Raw genomic sequence first — 17,470 nt, 5'->3', positions numbered from 1 at the left:
TACACTTGATGATACAGAAGTAAACACATGTGAAAAATATCAGCAGTATATCTATCAGGTTGTTCAGATAATTCATCTATAAACAAACCCCTAAGATAAAATAGAATTTTAATCAAGTGGCAAATCAAACGTATTAGGGAATTTACAAGATATGCAATTTAAAAAAATTACTTGTCCTTTGATACTGTAACTTACTTGGATCGCAGGTTGGTATATTTGGCCAAGTTCCATTATAACATGCTGTAGGCTCTTCATTGCTAATCTCATATCCTGTATTACATCTGATGCGTAGAGTTGTGCCATGCTGTACTGATCTACCTTGTCTTAAGTATGAAAAACGACCATTTCTTGGTGGAGATCCAACAACACACTGACCTACAAGAAGCAATGATAATAAAAGTAAGACATTCATTAGCTCTTTGTGAATATATAATGATGAAGAAAATAAAATTACTAGTTTGAAGAAATCTGAATTGTAATAGGTTAAACGGATGCACACATGGACATGACCAAACCTATAAGTCTGTCCTGGATGGTGTGCGTGGGGGACTTATTACTATGGTACATCCATACAGAGGAATGGATAGACACAAATGGCCCAATCATTAAGTCTGCCTGACCTTAATCCACAGATACTTGAAAAAGTTGTGGAAGAGAAAGTCTCAAGGTGCCGCACAGTAATAAATGCTAGATATGTACCAGTTGTGGTTCCTTAGATAATAAAATGGGTCAAAGGTTATTTATAAATTTTGGAATGAATTTTTTACCATACTGGCAAACCTCTTGGTTAGCCTGGAGTTAAGGAATGCATACAGTTAATGACATAATTTAGTAATTAAAGACAAAGCCATCAAAGCGGTTTAAGTATCATTCAAGCAATGATACAGCCACAAACTGAAGATGTCTAAGGCATGTCTACTTGAGGAAATGAGATTAAAGGTGACATTTCGAAAGGGGCAATCAATTATCGGGGGTGGGAGGTGGGGGTGGGAGAGGCAAGGGTTGAGGCCTTGGAATCTTTGCATATTTTCAACAAATAACGGTACACCTTCATTCAACTTGTCAAGATATCTCTGTGAAATGCATATTTATTGCAAATGGGGGCTAACATTGAGTGAAACTGAATACAGTTCAAATTTAACAATCAGAGTAAAAGTAAACTAATTATGTGTATTAGACTTACTCCAGCACTTTGGGGTTGGAGAAGACCATGTCTCATCTTCTTGACAATAGGTTGATCTGCTTCCTTCTAAAATTGACCCTTGATTGCACTCAAAGACAATGATTGATTGAAAACGATAGGTAGTACTGTCACCATATCCATTCCAGATTGGTTCTGGTGGTCCACAATAGATCTCTGCAATGGTATCAGTATCAGAGGTGAGTGATTACATTTTGAACTAACTTACAGGACTAAAGACCTGTACTTATAGACAGAAATAAAAAATTACTGAGGCCGAGGTTGGTACATCTGCATGTATTTTCCACCATGAATAAGCTGTGGGTTTCAGCTCATCTGATCATGAATGATCATGAACTTGATGCAATACCTACATTGGTGAAAAATATAAAAGCTTGAAAGAACCAGTCAATGACAATGACATAGTCCCCACTTGTAATAGGAGTATTAGTCTTGATGGGGCAGGGAAATGTGGTCATTAAGAAGTATCACTGGAGTGTATATGTTGAGATCTATGGGCACATAGGTCTATGTCGTTGTTCCCAATTTGAAACACATGAGGCATGTCTAAGTTATGGTTCTAAATCGGGAAAAAAGATCAGACCTCTAGCTGTATTGGCCAGCCAAGAAATACATATGCGCATAATAAATTAGGTACAAGATGTGATCTTAAGGTCTAATATCCTATCAAAATTGGGGGGTATAGAACTTGTGGTTACTGAGTTATGCATATATATGTATAATCAAGGTCGAAGGTCATCAAGGTCACGCGACATTTTGAAAAGAAATTGTATTGCTAATTAATCCCTATATGCCAAAAATCAGACCTGTAATTCTATTTGTTTGCCCAGAATTAGATCTGTGCATAATTAATGAAATAAAGCGTGTGTTGTCATAAGGTCTCCCATCCTACTAAATACAAGTCATCGTTGATGACACAGTCCCCACTTGTTAATGGGTACTTTGATTACAGGTCCTCAGAGAGGATAGAGTCCTCTTCATTAGGTCTGTGATCAAAATACTTTTTAATAAATTCGCTTGATACATGTCTGAGTTGTGGTTCAGGACATGAAAAAATCGTAATAAAATGGCCACACGGCGGCCATATTGGATCTTATCACAAAACAATTCAATGTGCATGTGTGTGACATAGGTCAAAGTCCTTGTACCAACTTTGAATAAAATTGGTTGAGATATGCCTGAGTTATGGCTCTGTACATGAAAAAATCATAACAAATGGCTGCATGGAGGCCATATTGGATCATATCACAAAACAAATTGATGTGCATAGCTATAACATTGGTCAATATCCTTGTACCAACTTTGAATAAAATCGGTTGAAACATGCCTGAGTAATGGCTCTGTACATGAAAAACTTGTAATAAAATGGCCGCCTGGTGGCCATATTGATTGTATCACAAAAAAAATTGACATGCATATGTATGACAAAGGTCAATGTCCTTGTATCAAGTTTGAATAAAATCGGTTCAGATATGCCTGAGTTATGGCTCTGTATATGAAATAAAATCGTAACAAAATGGCCGCATGACAGCCGTATTTGATCGTATCACAAAACAAATTGAGGTGCATATGTATGACATAGGTCAATGTCCTTGTACCAACTTTGAATAAAATAGGTTTGAAACATGCTAGAGTAATGGCTCTGTACATGAAAAAATCATAATAAAATGGCCGCCTGGCAGCCATATTGGATCGTATCACAAAACAAATCGACGTGCATCTGTATGACATATGAAGTAATCCATTTACTAAGTTTGAATGAAATCGCTCCAGGCGTCTCTGAGATATCTGCGTGAACGGACGGACGGACGGACGCACGCACGCACAGACGCACGCACGCACGCACGCACGCACGCACGGACACACGCACGCACGGACATGACCAAACCTATAAGTCCCCCCGGACGGTGTCCGTGGGGACTAATAAAGGACATAGCACTTGTGGTTACTTATTTATTGACATAAACGTATATTTAGGTAAGAGGTCATCGAGGTCACATGACATTTGGTCAAAAAATTTCTATCCTATAGTTATCCCTTTATACCAAAAATCAGACATCCAGCTCTATTGGCTTGCTCAGAATTAGATATGCACATAATTAATGAGGTACAATATGTGGTGTCATAAGGTCTTCCATCATACCAAATTGAAAGGTATACCACTTGTGGTTACTGAGTTATGGACAAATATGTATATTTGAGGTCAAAGGTCACCGAGGTCGCGCGACATTTTGTCAAAAAAATTGTAGTGCTAAGTTATCCCTATATACCAAAAATCAGACCTCTAGCTCTATTGGCTCGCTCAAAATTAGATATGCGCATAATTAATGAGGTACACTATGTGGCGTCATAAGGGGTCCCATCATACCATATATGAAGGGTGTAGCACTTGTGGTTACTGAGGTATGGACAAATATGTATATTTGAGGTCAAAGGTCACCGAAGTCACATGACATTTTATAAAAAAAAATTGTATTGCTAAGTTATCCCTATATACCAAAAATCAGACCTCTAGCTCTATTGGCTCGCTCAAAATTAAATATGCACATAATTAATGAAGTACAATATGTGGCGTCATAAGGTGTCCCATCATACCGGTGTAGCACTTGTAGTTACTGAGTTATGGACAAATATGTATATTTGAGGTCAAAGGTCACCGAGGTCACGTGACATTTTGTCAAAATATCTGATATATCTGCGTGAACGGAGGGACATGACCCAATCTATAAGCCCCCTGGACTTCATCCCTGGGGACTAAAAACTGTGTCACTGCATCCTTTTTGCAATATGAATACGATGAGAAACTAAATTTTTATTTTACTTGGCCTTATACATGGGATTCTATGGAGAGCTGACTTATACATGGGAGTCTATGGATGTGTAAACTAAAAAGTCCTCTAACACGGCCAAATTTGATCGCATTGTGAAACAAAGCGACGTGCATCTGTATAGGGTAGGCTACTATCCTTGTGCAAAGTTTGAAAGAAATTGACCAGGGCATGTCTGAGATATCTGCGTGAACAGACGGACGGACGGATGGACGCACGCATGCACGCACGCACGCACGGACATGACCAAACTGCATTAATGATGCGATGCTCCCATTTGATCAGCATAGAAGTTTTGTGTTGTCAAACTAGGGGCTTTATACTCGGACGAGTACGGTAATAAGAATCAACATTTTCATTTATCATACCATCATCTCAGCAATGATTATTTATCACTGCTGTATACATACCTCTACAAGATGCACTATCTCCACTCCATGTACCATCCTCTTGACAAGTTCTAAATTCTGAACCAATCAGTTTATAACCTTCACCGCAACCAAAACGTACTTGTGCACCATATGTAAAGGTGGAGCCAAACATGTTGCCATTATCTGGTTCAACTTGCCTTGGGCAAGTTACCGCTTTAGTTTAGAGATGACAAAAAGAATAGAATGAAAGTTATGCAATCTATACCTTAGGCAACTTGGATAGTTAGCATAAATGCAATCTATACCTTAGGCAACTTGGATAGTTAGCATAAATGCAATCTATACCTTAGGCAACTTGGATAGTTAGCATAAATGCAATCTATACCTTAGGCAACTTGGATAGGTAGCATAAAACAGCAGCTTGTACGCACAGATTGACTGCTATCAGAGATGAACAATGTGAATGTCTCAACCTGGTATCATGTCGACATACAGCTAGCAGTACAGTCTAGCAGTCTTCCTGTACTATGCTAAGCCAACTTACTGTCCTTAATACGTTTCTTTTTACATAGAAGTAGGTCCTTAATACGTTTCTTTTTACATAGAAGTATCACCTGAACATCAATAACAGGCATAAAATACTTCAATTTGTGGAATAATGACAGATGATTGTATCAAAATCGTTTTCAACTTACGCCTGCATACAGGTGCACTGCCACTCCATTCTTGGTTGGTCTGACATGCTCTGTACGGTCTGCCAGTTAATTCATACCCAGTGTCACACTCATAATAAACACGATTTGGAAATGTAAACACACTTCCTATTCTTCTACCATTAGAAATATCCCCTGGATTTCCACAGCTTTTAGCTTCAAAGAAAAGATTTGAAATAAATTTAACATGATATAACATTTAACATGATAACTTTTCCCATCAAACATCTAATTAACACTCCTATTTCAATGAATGAATACAAGATTCAAGGCTACAATTGTATTTGCTTAATTTTTATCTTTGTTTTCATTAACATTAAAATTGGTGTGCCTGAAGTTTAACTACTTGAGTCAACTCTGGAATAATAATAATGCAATGAGTCCTACAGACTCAGTACGTCCAAAAGATCACGTGATGGCAGTGAATACAAACCCATGATTACAGGCGTGTGTGGAAGTACATGTATTTCTATGTGCATTTGCACACATGGGTTTGTTTGTACCATGGTCCATTCAAATTCCAGCTTTGCCCTATTACCAACGAGAAATTCCATAAATTTTCACCTTTTACTTCACTTGGAATTTTTTCCAATTAGAATATTCTGACAGAGATAGTAGGAGGACAACTAAATAATTTATAAGGTTGTACTATTTGACCATCTTTTTTGCTCATTTTCATATCAATCATTTCATTAACTTTATTTGAACAAACTGGTTGTAGATTACAGACATGGTGGCAAATACTGAAGTCAAAGCTTGAATACTGTTGCAGTGAAGAACTCTTAGTACCTACCATATATCACAACCATTGCCCCAGTAGTTTTTGAATTTGTAATTTTATAATTTTACTCAAATTTATCATTTGGATATAAGTCACTGCACAAACTTTGATTTGAACAAAATTTTATCTAAATACTGTTCAAATATATTAAGCACATGTTCTGGTCACAGAGAAGAAACTTTCTTAGTTTTTAATTAGCATTTTTAGGATAATTTTTGCCACTTTGCATATTATTCATTAGCTGTGATATCGCAGCGGTACTTGTGGCGTATATCGAACGCGATCGGGTCATTGGGGTCATCGCCACAGTCCCGCTGCGAGCCAACGCATAGGCTTCGTTGGCAGTTTACTACGAGACCGACCGGTATCGTAGATTTAGCTCGCAAAATAATAAAATAGATAAAGCATGCAATAAATAAAATTATACCTACTGTATCACTGACTATCTAAGACTCATCTTCTACTCCTGCTAACGAGCCCGACCGTGACAACATGTATTTTCGACCCTTTTTCCTTGAGTCGTCGATGGTTCCTGCTTGAATTTGAACTTTTGACCTCCAACGTATTCAGTGCGTTGTACGCGCAATCGAGCAAACATCGTAGAAACCGTCGATGGTTCACGGGAAAATGGTCAAAAATACATGTACGTGTTCTTATCTTCAAGAAAGTTAGCAGGCGTACAGAATGAGTCTCAGATAGTCAGTGATAAAGATGATACAAGTTTATTTATTCAAAGGCTAATGTAGAATTTTGCGAGCTAAATCTACGACACCAGTCGGTCTCGTAGTAAACTGCCAATGAAGCCTATGCGTTGGCTCGCAGCGGGACTGTGGCGATAACCTCAATGACCCGAGCCCGTTCGATACACGCCACAAGTACCGCTGCGATATCACAGCTAATTATTCATGTGATCCATAATGTTTGAACATTACCCATAATCTGCAACAAAACAGCAAGCCCTTTCTCACACAAACACACAGATACAAGTAAACGGATACACAAATATACACCTCTCTTTGTCTTGGAATCTTCAACATCTTGTAGACAGCTAAGCTCTACGTTGTAAGTATTTTGTTTTACAAGTGTAGCTATGCAACAATAGACATCAAATCAGGTCCAATAATCGTTATCATTCAAGGTATTAGAAATTTACCAGGTCCAAGGAACATATTGAAAATGACAAAGGCAAAAGATGCATCCTGGATACTGATCTGTCAGTCACTTACCCATCATAAAGGGTAAGCAATGAATGGCAATGACGTCGTTTACCTATCATAAAGGGTGGGCATTCAATGATATCAATGAAGCCATTTACCTATCATAAAGTGTAGGCATTGAATGATATCAATGAAGTCATTTACCCACAACAAAGGGTATGCATTGAATGATATCAATGAAACCATTTACCTATCATTAAGTGTAGGCATTCAATGATATCAATGAAGTCATTTACCTATCATTAAGGGTATGCATTGAATGATATCAATGAAGTCATTTACCTATCATAAAGGGTATGCATTGAATGATATCAATGAAGTCATTTACCTATCATAAAGTGTAGGCATTGAATGATATCAATGAAGTCATTTACCCACAACAAAGGGTATGCATTGAATGATACCGGTATCAATGAAGTCATTTACCTATCATAAAGGGTATGCATTGAATGATATCAATGGAGTCATTTACCTATCATAAAGGGTATGCATTGAATGATATCAATGAAGTCATTTACCAATCATAAAGTGTAGGCATTCAATGATATCAATGAAGTCATTTACCCATCATAAAGGGTATGCATTGAATGATATCAATGAAGTCATTTACCTATCATAAAGGGTATGCATTGAATGATATCAATGAAGTCATTTACCAATCATAAAGGGTATGCATTGAATGATATCAATGAAGTCATTTACCTATCATAAAGGGTATGCACTGAATGATATCAATGGAGTCAAAGCCCATTATAAAGGGTATCAATGCATAAATACTGTAAATCACAGATATAATCTAACATAGATGTCATGACAGCATCCGGAATAACCTAAAAAACCTTACCAACAAATGCAAAGTATTTAAATAAATGAGCTCCGCTCTGAATTTGCTTACAGCAACCAAACAGAGAGTAAACTTATGAAACTTACCAATACACTCAAAGAGTACAGACGTCCACTGACCATTATCCATGCAGCGCCTTACATTCAACCCACGTCTGAAGTAACCACTATTACAACTGTACATAATTCGCTCTCCAACATCATATGAATTCTTGCTTCCATCATGACGAGCATTTTCAACGTCTTCAGGTAATCCACATGCAGCTATAATATATAAATTGTTATGAACTCTTTTCACTCTGGTGTCTTGGAAAGTTGGATGGAGCCAAACTGACCAATTGAGGCCAAATTGATCAAAAGAGGACCGCAACAACACAAACAGACCTAAAACAACGCTTTAGGGTGGTTTGCCTCGATCTGTCCAACTTTTGGAGACACCAAATTCACTGAATAGCTCTGAACATTTGGTTGTTATCTATTATGAATAAAGACCAAATTTTATAAAATCTTTTTTGAGATCTTTTGGGAGTAGAATAAGACATTGCGATTGGCATGCAAAATGAAAATCATGAAAAAATCATCAAATATTAGAGTTACTGGCCCTTTACATACTTAAATATTGCAATTTTTGGTAAATTTGACCAAGATGTAATTACAATGGAATGGAATGGAATTGTCAGGTAGGATGATGCATCTTCCTTATCCTCACTGCCAGCATTAATTGTTGTAAGAATTTTTGTGTCGTTGAAGATTTTGTCTGATAAATGTGGTTAAAGGACACCTTGGCAACAGAATTGTTCTGTTGCTCAGTATTAAAATTGTACACTGTATGTTACCCATAGAATGGCTACAGATGTTGTTGCATGTGAAATCCAAAAGATTTTCAAGAAACTGGAGTGGATCACAACCTGAAGGTATTGTTACCCATGAATTTAAATTAATTCAATTGTTGAATGTAAATTGATTCTGATATAATAAGTATACGCTGAAATTTCAACTTCAGACTGCATAATTACCATTTTTATAGGGCAAAAGCAGCAATGTCATGCGCTTAAAATACACAAAATATGTTACTTTAACAAAATACATTTAAATCTAAAAGAAAACTTCAAAGAATACTGCAAGGATATGGTGAATTTTACCATCTAAAACACAGGTTGGTGGCGTGTCACTCCACTGTCTATTTCCTTGACAGTGTATTTCAGAATTTCCACTTCCTGAAAGCTTGAATCCATCATCACAAAAATATGTCATCACAGTGCCAAACACTCTGTTGCTGCCTTGGCTTGCTTCCATTCTACCATTCGTTGGAGATTCCAGCGCTGGACATCTTGCATCTACGTAATGGAAAAGAAGTGCCGGAATAAGCTTATCTACAAGTCCAAGCTCATGGTCTAGTGGATCTCCCCTCTACAAATTAAAGGGACTGATGAATCATTCAGTTGGCAACTTAACCCTTTAACCACCATGGTTTGTCCCAAATCCATTGTTTTCTATGGTAAAGTTGGACCTGTATACAGGGAACTGGGGGTGAAAAAAGGTTAAGCGTTGACCAGTAGCCTGGTAGAAACTGATGCTTGACAAGTGATCTTTCGTGGCTGTTTGCTCCTGGGCTAATGGATATGAAAATTATTTGCTTATCATGGGAGCAGTATTTTTTCAAGGTCTCTCACAAAGGGGAGGGGGGTGGAGGGTGGGAATGTTGCCCACTATCAGGAATAATAGGGGTGGATTTTGATCTGATTGAAGGGGACAGTAATAAATTATGAGAATAAGGTGTGATCAATATTTCTCACATTCCTGACCACTGGGAGTGTGGGATTGACAGTGTTGGTAAAATGAATCCCACACTCTGGTCTAAGAATGCATCCCACACTGTGGGACTAAATGCACATACACGAAAGCGGTATATTATTACACCAACTCTGATTGGATAATAAATGGCCTTTCAATCCATGTGCAAAATGTTATACAATGGCCACATGAAACTGTCCCAACTTTGAACAAAACCTGTGTATAATGGTCAGCATACATGTATCTGACTTGGAATGACCTCTTGTCAAAAAATGCTTTGAATGGGGAGCAAGAAATTGGGTCTTTTTAAACTGATTTTATAGCTGCAAACTGAATCTTTCAGAAATTAAATGCATGTATGACGATTTTCAAGAGATTTATGATATTGAACTGCATTACCACTGTTATCTGTTCTTAAGTCCACTTGTCATCACTTAGCCTACCCGCCACACTTAAAGTAATGACACACCCATCCTCTATGGAAAGGCCACCTCCACATACCAGTAGCGGTCATTTTTTCTTAGTCCCTTACGTGACCACTACACACAGATTCAGACCCTGGATGTCATATGATCTCAAAAGCTGCTAATGCCAAACAATAGGCATAAGGCAAATGAGAGCTGCAAATCTATCAACTTACTTGGATTGACACAACTAAAATTCTGTCCACTTACTTGGATTGACACAACTAAAATTCTGTCCACTTACTTGGATTGACACAACTAAAACCACACACATCATCACAGAGACAACGCTTGTTTCCAGAGCAATTACTGTCTGACGAACACTGCTTGTTGCAATCTCTTCCCAAAGTGGATATCGCTTCAGGTTTTCTTGGACAGACATCCTGCCCTGTGAACAATAAAAGTATTTTGTTTCCAAAGTTACATTGTAGACTTTACTAGCATTCCTTGATAAAGATCCTATTTTGTGTTGAAAAAGTTGATATTTCAACAAACTGAGCACATAAACTTTGAATATTAAAAGATGAACTGTAAAACTGTTTAAAAGAGAAAAATGTTTTTGAAAGTGATGGCAATATCTTCATCATTCTTGAACAACGGTTTGGTACAGTACCCACTTGAAGCAATAAAAGGGCTAGCTTGTTGTCAACATCTCTGCTTGCCAATGTTGTTGTGTATTACACCCAGTATATAACAGCATACCCTCTTTTGGAAAACCTCAAAAGACATTTCATTACAGTACAATACTAATACGTTTTCCCGTTGGTTGTGGATGGCTCATGAATATCCATTACATGAATATTCATGAAGAAAGATGCAATATATTTTACAAATTACATGTTTTATATGCTTATAGGTTTATTTTCTAAATGTAGCGACATATTTATAAGGTTTATTTTCTAAGCGTAGCTACATATTTATAAGGTTTATTTTCTAAGTGTAGCTACATATTTGACAGATGGGTCAACCACTGCACGATGAAAATGTTTTTTATCTTGTAATGCATTTTGTCTGTCAAACTTGGCAAAAAATCACACGAAACGAGTGTTTCTGAAGCAGATTTAGTATCAGGTATATGAATTTTGAGAAAGAAAGGGAATGATGAACAGTTTCAGGATACATGAATTGCTAATTTTCAGAGTAAAATCGGATGTGGAAGATGACATAGTATGGTCCACATAGCCATTTGGTTTCAAGACTTTGTTTTTTTCTTGCGTATCGACACAGGTCTATGGTGCGCCTAAGTGCAGAGCAGAATTTTAAAGGTCAGGCAACTGTGTTCTCACAGAGACCAGATATGAACTGAAAATGCTCACGTTTCATTATATATTGCAGTTATGAGTAAATTTGAACCTTTGACACATGTTAACAACTTCATTGAAAGTGTTATGATAAACATAATGAACAATATTCACCACATATTAATTCTAAAGGTCATTAAGTATTCAAATATACAATTAGCTGAAATCAAAATAATTAATTTCTTTTACTGCTGTCATCGTATCACCATTTTATATAGCACATAAATTACCTTTTGTCAAGTCCTTCAAGCTATATATGCCAAACTGTGAAAGCTCATTAGATATGCAAATTCTACATTAGCTCAGCTAACATGAAAATGCGAAATGAATTTCAATATTGTTATAACCTGGTATAATCATCAATGTACATAACATGTTTTGCCAACTTTGATCAAGTAAAACCAAGTATAAATCCCTAATTAAGAATGTTCATTAAATATGCAAATTAGGAATTGACTGAAATGTTCTCATTAAATATACAAATTAGGAATTGGTTGAAGTTAAAATGTTATCAAAGTGAGACTTGGGTGGACACAGTAGCCAATGGGTATGTGTGAAGACAGTGCAGTGGAAAATAAAATTTAATGCAATGAAACACTGAATGCAGTCATTCTTTGGGAACAAATATTTTAATGACATATCAAGAACAAACGAAAGTAATTGACCAGTTAACAAAACTCTTCATGTGATTCTAGGGCTAGTTTTATACTTGTCGATGTTTGATGATGGAAAGGAATGTTCACAAAAATAACTAACTTGAACAATCATAAAAATACCCCAATTATACGGTGTCGCTCAAATTTGATCAGAATTGGTATATACCAGTATGGGTTACCAATGATCAACAATAAATGTTGTTTCTATCTGTTCAGTGGAGGAAAATTCTATGTTGATGTTATGACAATGATTTCTGCACAGTACAACCAAGAAAAACAACAAGAAATACTTAAACCAGAAAAACAAGAATGACAAAAGTAATTAGGGTCTGAAACTTTAGGTACTGGAGGTCAGCTTAAGCAACATGCATAGCAGAAACAAGCCCCTCTTAGTTTGAATATAGACGGTCTCCCCCCCCCCCCCCCCCCCCTACTGTCTATGGTTTCAGCAGGTCTGTTAATATGTAACAGTTCATAAACAATGACAGGAAATGACTCAAGATCAGTGGAGTTGGCCTGTTTCTTACTGGCATGCCATAACTCCTGCACATTTGCAGGATTTCACTTTTTCTTACCTCATTTGCACATTTTTGACACTGATGTGTTCATTTGAACAAATTCACATCACAACCCCTGCATCTACCTATACATCAAATACTGAGCTGGTAGCTCTGGCGGTATGGGAGCCTTTGTGTGTGACGGACATACATCCCCACATACGTACCTACAAATATACAGACATACAGATGCCACCGACTCATCATATAAGCTCTTTTCATTATTTATATACCAAACCAAATATGAGCTAAAAAACTATGAATAAACCTCAATAGCAACAAAATTCCAAGCAAAACAATACACTATTCAGAGTGTTAATTTACAAAGTTCACTCAAAATGTATTTTGACAGCTGTAAGTTAACTGGCAGCTACTTACTAAAGTCTGTTGAAAAAGAGTACTAAATATCATTGTTTTTCAGGTCAATAAGTCATTGAATCAAAAAAATGTGTCATGAAATGGTAAAACAACAACTGATAAATAAGTAATTTTTCTCAAGAGTGACTTGAAACGCCTCGCCTTAAAGATATTTTCATCCCGTTCCACAGAAACTGACTGCGTTTTCGAGTGCCGCATGCGCCTAGCTATGAACAATAGGTCTGGGGAATCCCCGCGAAAATCGCTCACACTTGTCCGAAACATTGATTGTTCACTTTTGAGCTGCATGATTCGGCTTGCACAAAATATTTTCATTTTGGAGATAATGAATTAAATTTGATATTTTTTTCTTTCGTTTGTTAATTTAAAGTCATTTTAATGTTTTTAGATGCTTTAAAAAATTCAAAACCCGCTAAAAAAGCAACTATTTGGCCAAAATTCAAACGAAAAACACGAAAATAAAGCTCGAATCATGGGCTATTAATATATGAATATTTTCAGTCTCTTTACACTTACCCTCAAATGCGATAGAACACTGTGTATACACAGGCTCAGTGGGCTAAAAATAGCAAAAATAGAGAGTTGAAAACATGCCGGCCACTCTCGCCGATGCACGATTTTTGCATCAAAATTTTTCACTCATTTTCGTTCATATGACTTTGAAACTCCAGGAAACAATTGAGAAGAAAAGGTTACCATGAAGTATTGAGGTATTTGCTGATAATTTGCCAAATTAAACGAGAAAAAATGCTTCGAAAATTCTCACACGCTTACACACTGAGCGCTTTCAGAAGCCATAGCATGTTCGTACTTAGTCTGTCAGACATGTGACCATACATGTGATCATACAAATTTCCAAAACACGACTTGATACATTTATTTTATTCCAAAAATGATCACACACATATCAGTATTCATGATGTGGTTTTCATGATGTACAAAGTAAATCTTAATGAATTGGACGTAGTTCTTTTTCAAGTACAAGATTACAATCGTGCACCGGGAAAAGATGATATAGGAGCACAGGGACTGTCATAGGAGTAACAAGGACGGTAGCAGATCCAAAGTTCAGATAATTCTCACCACTAGATGGCGCTATACCAGGGCCAGAAAATTACGCTGGTCCGAGGTCCCGGACCAGTGATTTTTTATCCCGGACCAGCATAAATTACCCCTTAAAAGTCCACGGACCAGTAGAAACGGGAGTCAATTTACTTCGCAAGGGAGTTTCCAGTGTTTTCCAAGATTGTGTTTTTGTGTCTTTTGACGCAAAATTGGAAACTACCGGTACGTCCCCCAAATACAGGAGTAACTGGGACGCACTAAAATCAGGCCTAGAATTTCACTGACACCAAGAGTCCATTGTGAGACTACGTCTTCTAGCTACAAAATCAGTTACTCTGTAGCGATTCATGATATGAGCAAGGCGATGTGCGTCCACTAGCCACTGCACTGGGCCCTGGGCCATGAACTCATCTTACATGTAAAATGTAACGTGGCAAAAACCAGACCGTAGTCTCACCTAAAAATATCAGCAACCCCAAAATTGTGTGAAAATATTATATGTCTGTCTATCAAAGTAGTATTTTGCAGTAAATTTCTCTGGAAGGAGTCTCATTATAAGTTTCCGATCGTCCGTAGCAAGCAAGCTTCAGAGTTTAGGAGGTCACCATGCTGACTTCCTTATATAGTCAAGACCCCCTAGCTCGATTGTAGCTGACCTTAACAAGAACCGCCTAGCTTGTCAAAACAGCTTATGGCAATTTGCTATTGATATCAAAGGAAAAAGTTCTTCTCAGATATTTGGTGTTTTCAACCTTTTTTTTTTTGCATTTTAAATGGAAAAGAATCAATTGCTGGGCAATTATAAAATGAACTTTATAGCTATAGTAAAAATAAAATGTTAATGTGTGTACCAGAACTTGAGAAGTCTACCAAGTAAATGTTTATGCAGAGTGTCTACATTACAAAGATTGACAGTTTTTGCTGTATGTAAATCCCAAGCAAATCTGATAGAAATGCATATATAACATGAGTACGAGAAATGAATCATTCTCGTATTGTTATGCAAATTTTTGAGGACCAGTGGATTTTATCGTGGGACCAGTGAAAAAAAACGGGTCACTGGTCCTGGGACCAGTGGGAAAAAAGGGAAATTTTCAGGCCCTGTATACAAAAAATTTCATTACTCATACTTGGCACATTTTGTACCAGTACATGTATATCCAAATTTGAGCCATAATGAGCATTTAATTAATAAGCCACACCCACCAAAATCTAATCAGATCTAGATCTTATCATAACAATGCTACATACCAAATTTCATACAATTGGACTCAGGGGTTCTCAAGTTATGAGTGGAACAAAATCTGTCTACGGACAGACAGACGGACAGACGGACGGACAGACGGACACACACACAGACATTGTGGCGACATAGGACACCTTCGGCGCTTTGCGCCACGGTGTCCAAAAATGACTTCTGCTAATGTTGAATCATATATTTTTAATGCAAAATAGCAAATTTTGTCAACTTAGGTCTAGTCACTTCAGATATATATCCCAAATTAGGAAAGTTCATTAAATATGCAAATAAGGAATTGGCTGAAGTAAAAATGCCTAATGACTTTCAATAATGTTGTATCTTCAATATATGTAGCAAGTTTCATCAACTTTGGTCAAGTCCATTCAGATATATATCCCTAATAAGAAAAGTTCTTAAACATGCAAATAAGGAATTGGCTGAAGTATAACTTCTTAATGACTTTCAATAATGTTATATCATAATATTTTCAATCACGGTTACTTTGAGTAGCCGTGCTTCAATGTACGTAGCAAGTTTCATGAGCTTTGGTCAACTCAATTCAGATATACATCTCTAATTACAATAGTTCATTAAATATGCAAATAATGAATTGGCTGAAGTAAAAACGCGTAATGACTTCCAATAATGTTATATCATTGTATCTTTAATGTACATAGCAAGTTTCATCAATTTTGGTCATGTCAATTCAAACGTCCCTAATTTCAAAAGTCCTAAAATATGCAAATTGGGAGTTGGATGAAGTGAAATGTTGTATCATAGTATCTTCAATATATGTAGCAAGTTTCATTAACTTTGGTCTACTCAATTCATATATTTATATACCGGGTATATATATATATACCAGGGAAAAGTTAATTTTGAGCCCTATATATATATATATATATATATATATATATATATATATATATATATATATATATATAATATATATATATATATATATAGGGCTCGAAATTAACTTTTCCCTGGTATTCCACTTGGGCTACCATTTTCTAAAGTTGGTAGTCTAGTGACAATGGCTGGTAGCCCATGCATATTTTAGTTTAGGGTTATTGTTTTTCATTAACCAGACAAGAAAAGGCAATTTTTCAAGATTATGCCCATGAAGTAAATAGTGAATTTTCGAGTCATTTGATGTGAATACTTGCACACCTAATACCCAAAGGAAACAGGTATAAAGCCCCCCTCCCAAAAAAAGTTTCTGGTCTTTGACATTCAGCAAAAGTGATGCGGCGATGCGGTTTACTTTTTTCTTTTTTATTCTTAACTATGCTGGTTTGGCATTATTGATGCGACAGTTACTGTCTTTTATCACTGACTGCATAATACTTCTATTTTTTTTTAGCATGTTTGGACATGAAAATAGGGATAGCAAGGATAGCTGTACTGATGAGTATGTAACCCCAAAAAAAGCCATGACGCGAAGGTTCTGAAATGACATACGCGGTGACCAGAAACGATCTGTTTTTGCCTAATTGACAACAGTGATACTCAAAAGTTTGGTGACCTTTGACAAAATGCAATGAAAATGCATTTTTATTGACCATCATTTCCTGTGCCTGTCATCCAAGTACATCTGTTGAGATATTGAAACTTGGTTGCAAAGTTTCACTGCACGGTTGTCTTTGTAATTTGTATAACAGAATCGTAGTCTGGCCTTAGTCATGTTACCGTAAAAACCCGATCAATTCGACCACCCTATTAATTCGACCACCCTATTTTTTTCACAAAACATAATTTGATTTGGGCCCTTTCAAATCGACCACCGACTAAAATTGGGACTTTCTCGATCTCTTTTAATTCGACCGAATTACATACCCTTCAAAAACGTCCTTCAGTTGGTGAATGAACGATATTTAAAGACATGGAAAACCACCGTTACGAATACGACGAACCACGGGTCAGACAAAAAGGCAGACTTATATATAAATGTCAACAATATAAAATATCGCAATGCCGGAGAGAGAGATGGAGAGAGAGAGAGAGGTTTACGCTGTCGCGATCTGATTATACTGTTTCGGATGTGACTTCGGTATAGAC

At 36.7% G+C, this 17,470-nt stretch overlaps 1 protein-coding gene across 2 annotated transcripts in view; it reads right to left on the bottom strand.

Moving 5' to 3' along the window:
* Positions 1 to 17,470, bottom strand: part of LOC139152808 (sushi, von Willebrand factor type A, EGF and pentraxin domain-containing protein 1-like) — a 118,510-nt gene that overhangs the window by 88,079 nt on the left and 12,961 nt on the right. For both annotated transcript variants that reach the window (XM_070726150.1, XM_070726151.1), the window contains exons 2-8: positions 10,457 to 10,600; positions 9,097 to 9,291; positions 8,042 to 8,218; positions 5,096 to 5,269; positions 4,440 to 4,613; positions 1,184 to 1,357; positions 196 to 375 (exon numbers count right to left, since the gene is read on the bottom strand). In XM_070726150.1, coding sequence (XP_070582251.1) covers positions 196 to 375; positions 1,184 to 1,357; positions 4,440 to 4,613; positions 5,096 to 5,269; positions 8,042 to 8,218; positions 9,097 to 9,291; positions 10,457 to 10,600 — 1,218 coding nt within the window. The remainder of the gene's footprint in view (positions 1 to 195; positions 376 to 1,183; positions 1,358 to 4,439; positions 4,614 to 5,095; positions 5,270 to 8,041; positions 8,219 to 9,096; positions 9,292 to 10,456; positions 10,601 to 17,470) is intronic.

Source organism: Ptychodera flava, chromosome 16 (genome assembly GCF_041260155.1).
Source record: "Ptychodera flava strain L36383 chromosome 16, AS_Pfla_20210202, whole genome shotgun sequence".
In the NCBI taxonomy this organism is placed as follows: Eukaryota; Metazoa; Hemichordata; class Enteropneusta; family Ptychoderidae; genus Ptychodera; species Ptychodera flava.
This window is presented reverse-complemented; position numbering and strand designations above follow the sequence as displayed.